Below are 12,996 nucleotides of genomic sequence, written 5' to 3' on the forward strand. Positions count from 1 at the left end.
CATTGTTTTGAGTATCATTCATTCACATGTTTTCCATACTGTCCGGACCTGATCCCCTGGACCTGAACCGCACCTGGACCTGAATTTTCTGTACCGGTACCCCATCCACAGGTACTACGGAGGAGCAGAAATCGTGGACCAGATCGAGCTCCTGTGTCAGCAGTGCACTTAGGTCCAATCTTCGGAGTACAACAAGTATTTGGAACACCCTGAACTTACCCAACTGTTCCCTACCCACAGGTACTACGGAGGGGCGAAGATCATGGACCAGATCATACTCCTTTTTCAGCAGCAGGCCCAGGTCCAATTTTGGGTGCACAACAAGTATTTCACCCCCTTATCTCACCCAACTGTTCCCCACCAACAGGTACTACGGAGGTGCAGAGATTGTGGACCAGATTGAGCTCCTGTGTCAGCAGCGAGCCCAGGTCCAATGTTGGGTGCACAAGAAGTACTTGTACTGTAGCACCATGATCTTACCCAACCATTCCCCACCCACAGGTACTATGGAGGAGCAGAAATCGTGGACCAGATTGAGCTCCTGTGTCAGCAGCGGGCCCAGCAGGCCTTCCGTCTGGACCCGGAGCGGTGGGGAGTGAACGTCCAGCCCTACTCCGGCTCTCCCGCTAACTTTGCTGTCTACACTGCATTGCTGAACCCACATGACAGGGTCATGGGTCTGGACTTGCCTGATGGTGGACAGTGAGTTGTCTTTTACAGGATTTTAAAATCATCTTCTAAAGATTGTAGGTTAGTTGGGTACACAAGTGTTGAAATGTACACTTTTGTTACTGTAAATTTTCTCAGTGTGATATTGTTAGTGAGAACTTTTGTCTCTGTGAGAATACAAATGTAAGGTAAGGGTCACACAATCCTACATGAATCATACATATCCTACCCAAATAAAAGACTAGTTTTTCTAGGGTAGGTCGGGAACAGGAAACACAACATTTTGTTCCTAGGCCTTATTTTAATTAGGATCGGTCTCCAAAGTTTAGAATCGCCTTTCCATATGCATATCTCACGTTATCACAAGGAAGGCTTTATGCACATGGGCATGGTTCTTTGATATTCAACATAAAATGAAGATCTAGTATCAATGATGTCTTGTGTATTTATGAGATGTTTAAGAAAGATTATTTTTTCCACAGTCTCACCCATGGTTTCATGACTGACACCAAGAGAATCTCTGCAACCTCCATCTACTTTGAATCCATGCCATACAGGCTGAACGTAAGTACTGACAGCCTAAAGATATTAAAAGACATTTCTGTAGACCTCTGTAGACTTAAAAATTTTCTGAGAAGTTCTCCAAAAGCACCGAATTCCGTGGATTTCATCCACATAACTCCATCAAAGATTAAAGTGAATCATCCAAAATGCAACTAAATGTAACATTTGGAAGTTACGAAATACAGAAACGTATGTTGTCATGTAGTACCCATCACTTCCTGCAAGGAAATGGAATGTCAAGTACAAATCACCCAATGTTTTATACTTGTAATAATATCTCTGTGTTTACTTAGTAAATGTTTTACTCCTTATTTCCTCATGCAATTATATAACACTTACCAACAAGCTTTCCTTCACGGAAATAATATGTAAAACTTTTACTATGTCGATTGTTGTCACAGATGAACTTTCATATCATAATATCAGTATCTGTTTCCCCCCACAGCCCCAGACAGGTCTGATTGACTATGACAAGCTGGAGGAGACAGCGCGACTATTCCGTCCACGGATGATCATCGCGGGAACCAGCGCCTACGCCAGGCTGATCGACTACAAAAGGATGCGAGAGGTGAGTTGAGGAAGTAAGAAGGTATGAAACAGGAGGTGTGCAAACTGATGCAAATCACATGTGGTGTCATCAGTGAACATGGTTCTTCTGAGTTCAGTGTGAATAGGTGATTCTTTGAGTGTGTAGACCGTGTTAACACTTTACTATGAGTATGAGAACAGTACACAAGTGTGGAAATGTACCCTTTTGATGCTACATGTAAAAATGTTCGCGGTGTGACAATGTTAAGGAGAACTTTCGTTTTTGTGAGTATACAAATGTTTTACAGTACGTATGTTTTACTGCGTGTTAAATACCTGTTTTGAATTACAGTACTGTTAAGTGCAGTCTGACTTAAATCGTGCTCCTATTGGCCGGCCCTACAGTTGCCATCAGCTGTCGAGGAGAGGGTCATTAACCCCAGCCAGTGAGAGATTGTCTTTAGGTCTGAATATTAAGGTGCCTTTGTTGTCTTTAGATCTGTGATGAGCACGGTGCCTACCTGTTGGCAGACATGGCGCACATCTCAGGCCTGGTGGCTGCTGGGGTCATCCCCAGCCCATTCGAGTACGCTGATGTCGTCACAACTACCACTCACAAAACCCTGCGAGGGGCAAGGTGAGGTTTCATTTGAGATGTGGAAGATATAGGTCTTTAGAATCATGTCTTGTGTTTTGCAGCAAGAAGGAGAAGATTTTTGAATGCAGAGTCATAATAAAGACTTTAAAAAGTATGTACTGCTACCTTAGGCAATTACTGTCGTATTGGGGTCACCTGAGTGGCGCCGAATGTCAGCTTGCTCCAGACCCTATCATACATGTAAGCCCCGCCTATTGTAAGCTCCTCACAATTCAGCCCCTGGCTACCAAGAGAGAGTTGTTGGTCCACCCAATACCAATATCTATCTCTGCTTAGCACACAGAACTTTTGAGAAGGTTGAACACACACTACCAGTGCACAAGCCTCTTACTGTAATGCTTTCACAACTGTTTGGCCTAAGGGCTATAAAAGTGTTCAAAGCAGAAGACTAAGAAGTGTGGGGAAAATCTAACTTCAACTTTGACATATTTCAGAGCTGGCCTGATCTTTTTCCGCCGCGGGGTCAAAGGTCAGAACAAGAAGACGGGGAAGGACATCATGTACGACTTTGAGCGCAGAATCAATTTTGCCGTGTTCCCATCTCTGCAAGGAGGTCCCCACAATCATGCCATCGCTGCTGTGGCTGTGGCACTAAAACAGGCAAGTTTTGGCAACACCTCGGGAGTGGAGCCTTTTTGTGTAACATTACAACTTTTGTGTTTATGTAAATGGTAAAGAGCACATAGCCTTTGAGTCTCTAGTGTTGTTGGTAGTCAATCTACTGTGTCTAGGATGCAGTATATTAAAGGCATAGCCCATTCCTGTCTTCATTTACACTTGGGCAGAGTGAGAAAAGTTTTAGGTTCCTTAATAACTATTTCAAAAGTTGTTTGCAGTTCTTCCAAAATCATTCTGCTGATGTTGAAGGAACCAAAACTTAGCCAATACAATGTATCAAAAATGTTGATAACATCCTTAATTTGGTTATCTTCTCTAGGCACAGACGCCCTAATATCTTAAGTTTGATTTTTTTTCTGCAGGCGCAGACACCCATGTTCCGTGAGTACCAGGAACAGGTGATGAGCAACACCAAGGCCATGGCCGAGTCTCTGATGTCCAAAGGCTACAAACTAGTCTCAGGTCAGGCAAAGCCTCTTGGTTGAGGTATCCCATTAAAAATCTTGTAAGCAGAAGTTTGGAAATGGAGCTGTTACTGAAACTTTTACTTAAATTCCCAATGATAGTCAAAATTCTTTTATGACTACATTTTTGTAATTTCTATCATACTGAGAAAAAAATATTTGTAGATTTTGAAGGTGTGGTGTGCTTACTTGAAGAATTGTTTGGAAAGTCTTAAATAAAGTGCCGAATTCTTACTGTTTACAGTAAAGGTATATGAAAAGCAGTCATCCTACATTGAGGTGAAGCATGATGCTTTTGCTATAAGCTGAAATGCCATGCAGTTTAACCCCTACTTACAAATTGATAAATGTGTTTGGTTCTTGCACCTGCATAGTTTTACTGTCTGAAGCTCTGTATACACAGGACCAGAAGATTAATGTCATCTCTGAAGGATTGTATGCAGCATGCATTAAAGACAGCTGTTTCTTTCTGCTCCACAGATGGCACAGACAACCACCTTGTTCTAGTGGACCTGCGTCCGAAGGGCATCGACGGAGCTCGTGTGGAGCGGGTGTGTGAACTGGCCTCCATCACCTGCAACAAGAACACCTGTCCTGGGGACAAGAGTGCGCTCACACCTGGAGGACTCAGGCTGGGTAGGTCAACTTGTTAATTGTCAACATGTAGTTGTTTTTTTGTGACATCTTATACGCAGAGGTATTTCGTACAGTGTTGTACATGTGTTCACTTGGAAACAGTTTTTAGAAATTATAAAGATTGCACCAATGGAGTATTTGTTTTTACTGGCTTGCACCCTCCTGATTCAGTATCATGAGACAAAGGGCTTTTCGAATGGAAAAATTGCTATATAAAAAACAATGATTTTAAAGCCCCCTAATAGCATTGCCATACATCCAGTGCTGCTATCTTTATCCGAGGTACTGGAAGAATTGCAAAGCTGGATGAGTAAAGGTGTGAAGTCAATCTGCCATCTCTGTGCATTTAAAGAAGAGATACATGTTGATATGTCTATAGGAGCTCCAGCGCTGACGTCACGTTGTATGAAGGAAGACAACTTCCGTCAGGTGGTGGACTTTATTGACGAGGCTGTGCAGATTGGTCTACAGGTCAAGGACAAGACTGGTAAGGATATATCTTAACTTCATGGCACCTAATCAAAGTGAAAGTAATAGTAATATTGATCCAGTTTAGCTCACTGAAGAGCTATTCTTCCACTGGCCATGACAGTATCTACATGTACAGGTGCAGATTGTACCATGGTACTTTCCCCAGCACTTTCCGACAAGCACAATGAACAGTGGACTACAGCTTATAGTTCTGTCCTAAAGACTGCAACCCTTTCCAGTAGTGTGCATGTCGGATGAGCAACACAGCCGGGATCAAAATCATGGCTTCTAGTTCCAGAGGCAGGGCAGCTAACCACTGCACTACTCATGCTATGTGTGCAATAGACTAGTGGGTAGAATGTTCGCTATGCATCTGGGAGGTGGTAGTTTGTAGGTCATAGGCAGATGAGGTGGGCACAAATGCTGTGTAGCCTGTCCATAAAATTTTAATAATGATTTTTTTCCCGCTGCAGGTCCCAAGATGGTGGATTTCAAGAAGTTCCTCCTGGAAGATGAAGAGACTGTTGGCAGGATCTCTGACCTGCGTGCTCGTGTGGAGAGTTTCGCTCGCACATTTCCTATGCCAGGCTTCGATGACCATTAAGTCATCACTGTAAAACATATTCCTTTTTTTCATGTTGAAAATCAGTACCACAAATCTTGATAATTTCTAATGAAATACTTTAACAGAACACTACATTTTACTTTAAAAACAAAACATGAAAAAGTATGCAAAAATTTTAATCTGAAAAGGAGATATACTTGTGGAAACAGAGTTACTTTTTCTCCATTCCTTTTTGTTAGTGCAGAAGATGTGGTTGGGTGAGAGTACAGAATAGTCAGCCGTGGTCTACTACTCTACTTTAGTTTGGCTTTCTGTAAAGTGGGATGAATTTTTTTTTTTTTTTCAAAGGTAGTGGTTTAAGTTTGAGTTGCCATAAAGTTTTCCTGACGGATATCAAAATGAGTTACATTAGACTGAAGACTTGCAAAGCTATTTACTTGCCTTATTGAAATTGATAAGTCCTCCAGCCCGAAAGATCCCTCAGTGTGAAAAAGGTGATAAAGATGTTTAAACAAGAAGAATAAGAAAAACTATTTTGTTCTCAGAAGGAACAAAAAAAATTTTTGACCTGATTCTAAGATGAGTGAAATAAAATGCAAACATGGCCTCTACAAACATCTTCTTCAAATTTAAAATTTGATGTAAAATTGTATATATAAATATGGTCCCTGGATGTTGGGATATCCGTGACTTACGATTGGCCGATTCCTACATGTACACATTGTACATGTATCTCAAGGAAAATCTGTGAGTGTGTTGATTGGCTGCACTCTTGACCAATCAGCTTGAGGGATATTAGTGTTGCTTTTTCCACTGCTCTACCAAGTATAATATGTCAGGCATTTCAAAACCCTAGCCCTTTTTTCTTGAATTCTTGGTCAGTGGTATACTAACTGTATTATTTATTTATTTATTAGTTACTTATATTATTAGGACAGACAGTCCATTTAGTAATGTTAGTTCCCTATATAACATGGTTTGACATGCAACATGGCCAACTCCACTGCAGTTCTACGAAAGCTTTGGAAAGTATAATTTGCATGGACATTTATTTAAAGTAGAATCTAGAAATACAACTTGTTTTTCAAAACGGACCTTACAAACACTATACATGAACTAATACAGCTACATATTGTATCTACTTTATGTACAAAGAGAATTATGGATATTTAAACATGTTAAGATATGGGTATTGGTAGTTATTAATATTTAGTTAGGTGTGTCGACATGACAGGTGTATTTGGGTAGTGCCAAAGGTTGCCATTGTCTGCTCTTTGTAGTTTAGAATAGTTCAAGCAACAATAACAGAATGTGTCATTGTACTGAGTATGTATACTGTATAGCATGGGTACCTTAGTATTACCACACATACTAAGCTAATTATACAACCTAATTTTGAGAGAAGGTATATACTAGGCACTGAATGTAGACTTGTCAGCTTCCTTTCTTATTCTCTGACCTTGAAAACAACAATGTTGTTCATCCAAACGAAGTGTTGAGAGCAAAGACAACAACGATATGCAAAAACATTGGTTTTCATAATAATTTTGGTAATTGATTTGTCTCAAGTAACTGTCTATATTGGAATAGTAAAAGTTTCTGTGCACAATACTTCTCTCAAAATTGCCATTCTCAATGTGTATTTCTTTGAAACAATTGTGAATTAGATTTGACACTGCCATCACCAATACTTCTTTAATATCTTTCTTTATTCAATTTATGACAGGAGTATAAAGTATTATTAGGCTGAATGAAAATGCTTAGAATGTAGAATCAAAAAGCTCTGATACTAACAATGCATATGGTGTATATTATAATGTACTTGTACATTATGGTAGTAGGAGTGGTAGATAAACAGAACAGTCTGTTTAAGTGTCGGGATATAGAAATAGGATTGTAGACCTACATGTTTAACAGTATAGACTTCTAGAACTGTGATTGTAGGCTCACAGTAGAAGTTAGAACATACTTAGCAGCGTAGATTGTTGTAGAACTGAGATTGTAGGCTTACAGAGCAAGACATTTACTAGTTTGATACAAAACTGGAATGGTACTACAAAGTAGTCTGCCATAGAATTATGGTTGTAGCTGGTTGTACCTTGTAGAGTGTAACAATATACAATGTATCTCTAGCTCATCAGCCATGAAGAGATGTGTACATGACATTAGAACTGTATGTAGATGAAACATCATGAACTGTAGACTTACATGTATAGAATCATGATTGTATAGTTTAACAGACCTGATAAAACTTAACAGCTACACGTATACTGTTGTAGCTGAATTTGTAGATTGGCATATGTATGATTGTAGAGAGGATAGTGGTACAAAACCAGCACCAGTATACATGTATACAAACTTGTAGATTTATACAGGACACACTTACTCAATTGTAGATTCTTGCAGAACTGTATATTGCTATTGTGTATAGTTAAACTTTGTAAACTAGGGTCACTATGCACTTCAAATAGCACATAACAGTCAGTCAAATTCACTCTCTTCACACTATTATATCAGACTACATGTACTGTATACCTATTTATGTGTAAAGTTTTGCGTTGGGATACTGTATGTCATAGGAAGCATGTTAGAACTCAGCCAGTATATGTTGATGGCTTGTAAAGATGTTATACGCAATATATGAATACTTGCCAGTCACAGTCTGATTTGTATCTTTCTTCTCTTTTATTCTTATGTATATTTTCTAATTAAACATTTTTGTATATTCTGGAGTCACGAAAACTTGGTAGGTAACAACTGACACAAACTATATACCTGAAGATACGTACTGGTCTTTGAAGAAATGACCAGCATAAGAATATACACCAGATTGCTATCCACAAATGCATCACAATTTTAGTTCCAAGATTTGAATTTGTCAACCAGAGGGAAAATATCAGCTGAATGCAGTGCTATCATTGGTCACAGGGAGGTGCTTCAGAATGGACCAATGAACTTGCAGGAAAGGCCCTTAGCACTAAGGACAGGGAAGGTCCTTCAGCACTAAGGACAGGGAAGGTCCGTCAGCACTAAGGACAGGGAAGGTCCTACAGCACTAAGGACAGGGAAGGTTCTTTAGCACTAAGGACAGGGAAGGTTCTTCATTTTAGGTGTCCGTACACGTGTTCTTGTACATATCTTATAGGAAAAATCATGACCTACGGGAAAGTATGCGTTCCTACCGATTTATAGGCGATCAGTATTTCCTTCACTCGTCTGTCCCATTCCAACAGTTGTAACGTCACCTGTCCCACACACCGAGGCTACGCTGTGTCCGACTGTGCGGCAGAGTTGGTCAAACCGTCTCTCGTAGCGTCATCTTCCTTTACTGAGTCTGTAAGTTAAGAAATGATTTGAGTAGCAAAATATTAATCTATTTTCATATCTTAGTTGCCTAAGTTCGACGACCCATACCTTCACCAAGAATGTTATTAGATTCGCCTAATTTGCATAAGCTCATAACTGCTTGCATCGATATCCTGAGACAAAGTTGTTTTAAAACCACAAAAGCAACAACAAAATTTTAATTTTTACTTAATAAGACTTACACGAGATCCTTGCTTTGACCGCATAGGATAAATGGACAAAGAATAAGATGTATTGAAGTAATTTGACTCGATCATCCTTATTGAGCCAATCACGACCGCCCCTTGTCCATTCACGTCACGTGATATTCAAATTTCCCGCCACGGTGCCACCAGGTTCACCAGGTGCTGCATTCTTCCCGTAGCGTGGTCCGTGGACGTATCGTCTTCCTAATTTCGGCTCACAAAATGTATGCAAAATGTACATTTTGCCCACATTTTCGCGGATGTTTTCCACAAATATTGTGGGGAAAAGCTTCTGGGACAGCGTGGGTAATGATGGACGGACAAAGTTTCGTGTGGAGCTTGGATGAACGGTTGGATTACTCCGGATTCAAAAGTGGAACACAGCGTGCAGTGCCAGGCAGGTAAGATTGAAGCCTAAAAATTCTTATTGTCGTTTTAAACAGAAGTTCACTTTCGTTTTTCAGAACAGTGTGGTCGGCTAAATGTTATTTCAGCTGTGCAACTTTCGTACCTTGGGGTGTTTCCCCCTGAATTGTTAGAAATTGAAACTGGTGGCAAGTAACAAGACGGCGCATTTTTAGAATTAACGAATGCGTAACTTTTAGGGCGTAAAGAAATTGTGTGGTTTATTACTACATGAATTTTAGGCTGAGACGTCCAGAGACTTAATTTCCAACAAGTATTTCATTGTAGCCACACATTCTTTGGAAATGGTAAATGTAACGTTGTGTATCTTTCTAATGGCCATTCTATTTATTTTCAGTCGTAAGCGGACACATGTACAGTCACGTGCAACCCACCCAGTCTCCTACTTCAACGCGAGGTCCGGGGCGAACAATGTCAACACTTCATTCTGCTTCCCTCAGAACAAGTAAGACACATTTCCATTGTTTATCTTCTTGTTAATAGTATCACTATCACTATATCAGTAGAGCATTTCCGAACGTTATTCAAAAGAAGTTGTAATTACGTTGGAGCGGCGCTCGCGCGCACGTGCTTCTCCAAATGCCAAGTTGTTTTGATATGCAAATTCGTGGAATGTTGCTTGGAGTATAGGTAGGGAAGGTCAACTTTTTCCTATGTCGTTTAGTGAATTGAATTTGCACGCCATTACACGGTCGTTTTCCCCGAGATACAATTTGAAATAGGTTCAACAGTGGTGAAGGAATGACTTTAGATATTCATCTCATTTGCATATCAGTAAAATGGTTTTAATTTCTGAGATGATGTCATGGCAACGGAACTTGTCCGCCATGTTGACAATTGTTGTTCGTACCAAGGAGGTGAAAAAAGTTATTTTTTTAACCTCCTTGTTCGTACTTACACGAATCTTACCTAACTTGGTCATGTTTCATCGTCAAACATTGAAATATTCTTTTCTCTTTAGACACATAAGAACTGTCATTTTAGTGTAAGAACACTAGTGTATAGTGAGACGGACGAGATAATTTACATTTTTATCAAAGCATTCATATCCACAAAGCATTCCTCTATATTTCATGTTGCATACAATTCCCGCATTGTGATTTCATGATGTTACAGCCATTGTTGTTTGTTGTCTGGAAAAGTTACCTGCTGCAAATAATTAATCTCAGAGCAGATTTAACAGATCCGTCGTTGTGTTTTACGTGCGATTTTTCCACATTTTTTTTACGCCTTTCTAGCATGGTAGCACACCGTGTCGTTGATAGTAATATGTGCACTTGTACAACTAGGACATACTGAAGATCGCAAAAACACGTAAACGCAATCTTTGATCCTTCCTCTGCTTCTGAATAAAGTTGTAGTTAACACCCATTTTCCTCGATCATTTGCTGACAACTATTGTGTTAATTGTTTTTGTCAGATGGCCAGAGTGAAGCCATGGGAGAGGAGAGAAAACGCAGCCCCTCTACGCTGTGCTTTCTGACTGACTGACAAGAAGTGGTGAAAAGACATCGAAGCCTAGTCTCCAAGCAGATGTAAGGATCCAGTCCAGTCTGTGTTTTTTACCCCAGCTATCGCAACATTAAGTACGCCTTTTTATGCCATAAAGTATTGCACTTTTTGAATCATTCGCCTCTAGAGTTGTATCCTTACATCCGCTTTGAGAATAGAAGACCCAGGTAAGTTCCATTACTTTCTTTATTTCACTTCCACCTCCACCCATTTTTTTTTTTTTACCCATCTTTTTTTACCACACCCGTTTTTACCCCACCCTTTTTTTCCATTTTTTTACCCCACCCAAGTTTTGTTACTCACCCCTTGCTGTCCCATTTCCCCAGCCTTAAGTTTTTTTTAAAATTTCTTTTCCCACCTTTTTTTTTCCAAGTCTTTTTCCACCCTAATCACCCCCCCCCCCCCCCCCCCAATACCAGCAACATGCAATACGCTTCTGGCAACACCCCTGCAGCCCCTGCGAACGTGCTGAAATATACAGTAATTTCGTACAAGATGGTTATGTAATTCTATTGCAAGCGTAATGTTGATAGCTGATCTGAATGCAGCCATGCAGCAGCGGCGGCGTTATCATGTACCGTTTCATGGCATAACTCAAGAAGTTGTGAACAGATTTGTGATGTTTGGTATGTGGGGGAGGCTGATTTTGTACTTATACGTTACCTAATTCCACGGAGACATTGACCATTGAGCAATAAAAAAACTTATACAATTGTTCCAACAAATTTCGTATTTATAAAGACGTGTGTTTTTCTTTCAAATCATCCTGCACCGTGGATGATACTTTACGTTTTCAAGTTGTAGGACATAAATCTTATTTTGGTTGCTGTATGTTCTCCATCAAATGAAGTGAAGTACCCGTGAAGGCTTGGATTTAACGAGTGTAAATACTAGTACATGTATATAGTCGTCTGGACTTGATCGTTTGCATAAATCTATCATGCAATAGTTCATGCTGAGGAACATCCCGGATCGTCTGAGAAAAGACCAGTAATATTCTAGTATGTCAAGGTTGTAACTTAATACAAAAATGTACACATACATAAACTGTGTGACTCTTTATTTCTATTACATCAAATGGGCATTCCCCTACATATGAACTAAGAATGGCTTATAGGTAGAATGTCATTGTACCAACAGAATAAATGAAATTATTACGACAATAGCAGCTGATATTTGTATACAAAGTACAGTATTGTGTATAAGTGATTGGACTACAACTTAGCATTCCGTCCTGAGGACTTCAACGCTTCCCAGATGAGTGACAATAGCCGGGATTCGAACCCTGGAATTCAAGGATTCCAACCAGGGGACTTTGCACGCCACATCAACACTGTGAAGCGCTCTTTAGTTGACATTGACATTGGCCTTTATTACAGCGTCACATCTACATGCAGATTGACTTATTTCTCAGGAGTTATTTGTTCTTATTGAAAGAAATTTTAAAAACCTCTTCGGCCTTTGATGAAATTGAGGAATTAACGCATTAGTATGAAGAAACCCTCTCCACTCCACCTTGGATTGACATTTTTCTTTGGAACACGAAACGACGAAACTGAAACACTTTTCCCGTCACTTTATGTCTTATTAATTTACCACAAATAGAATGTTTGGTCCGACGGAAATCATCCGATGAATTACCTGTTCTAATCATGGTTACAAAACAATTAACAGCGAAAAGCATAACGACGTGCAAGATTAGTACAAAATACAAAATGCCTACTTTATGATTTATGGTCTTTTTCACAAACATGTCAATAAATTTGCTGAGGAGTTAAATCGCAAGGGGGAAGAAAACAGGAAACGTTAGGCAAGTAACCAGGGCAGGGGTTCCAGCCTTGTGGGTTACAGCACCGGGATGGAACTGGACACAAACGTTGTCTCAACAAATGGAAGGAAAACCATAGATGGAAGATCGTGTTGTCCTAAAGGATACTTATCTTCGTTGAAGAGGGTTCTGAAGAGCTAAGTCTATATCGTATTCTGTTTTCGATTCCGTACTATGTGCTCAGAGCTCAAGATCATAGAGAGTGGGGTGATCATATATATTTCTGTACATTAACGTCTGCTTAGTCATTTCGGCAACGTGTGTGTAAATCTTGGCTACTGTACACCACCCGAGTCCGGGTAAGGACATCTAAATTATGTGCCTTGTATATAGGACTATGGAGGCTGGTGCGGGCTACTTGCCCGGGATGAAAAATACTCGAGGCTTTCAATTGCCGACAATGTACATTTGGCTTGAAACAACACCAGGGCCCCTCATCCCCATGGGGGCTTAAATACATAGTGCCGGCGAGGGGAACGCCAGAGCAAAGCTCCGAGGCATGGTGG

General features: G+C 40.2%; 1 protein-coding gene across 2 annotated transcripts in view; it reads left to right on the top strand.

The window, feature by feature from the left end:
- LOC118403235 (serine hydroxymethyltransferase, mitochondrial-like) overlaps positions 1 to 7,834 on the top strand; it is an 11,246-nt gene extending 3,412 nt beyond the window's left edge. Inside the window, exons 5-14 of one of the 2 annotated variants that reach the window (XM_035801836.1) lie at positions 368 to 428; positions 563 to 702; positions 1,152 to 1,233; positions 1,679 to 1,801; positions 2,259 to 2,398; positions 2,854 to 3,019; positions 3,400 to 3,499; positions 3,982 to 4,137; positions 4,517 to 4,624; positions 5,082 to 7,834. In XM_035801836.1, coding sequence (XP_035657729.1) covers positions 368 to 428; positions 563 to 702; positions 1,152 to 1,233; positions 1,679 to 1,801; positions 2,259 to 2,398; positions 2,854 to 3,019; positions 3,400 to 3,499; positions 3,982 to 4,137; positions 4,517 to 4,624; positions 5,082 to 5,212 — 1,207 coding nt within the window. In that variant the 3' untranslated portion in view covers positions 5,213 to 7,834. Of the gene's footprint in view, positions 1 to 367; positions 429 to 501; positions 703 to 1,151; positions 1,234 to 1,678; positions 1,802 to 2,258; positions 2,399 to 2,853; positions 3,020 to 3,399; positions 3,500 to 3,981; positions 4,138 to 4,516; positions 4,625 to 5,081 lie in introns of both variants that reach the window. The other variant, XM_035801837.1, reaches the window with a different exon arrangement.
- The last annotated feature ends 5,162 nt before the right edge of the window (positions 7,835 to 12,996 follow it).

Source organism: Branchiostoma floridae, chromosome 16 (assembly GCF_000003815.2).
Source record: "Branchiostoma floridae strain S238N-H82 chromosome 16, Bfl_VNyyK, whole genome shotgun sequence".
Taxonomy (NCBI): Eukaryota; Metazoa; Chordata; class Leptocardii; order Amphioxiformes; family Branchiostomatidae; genus Branchiostoma; species Branchiostoma floridae.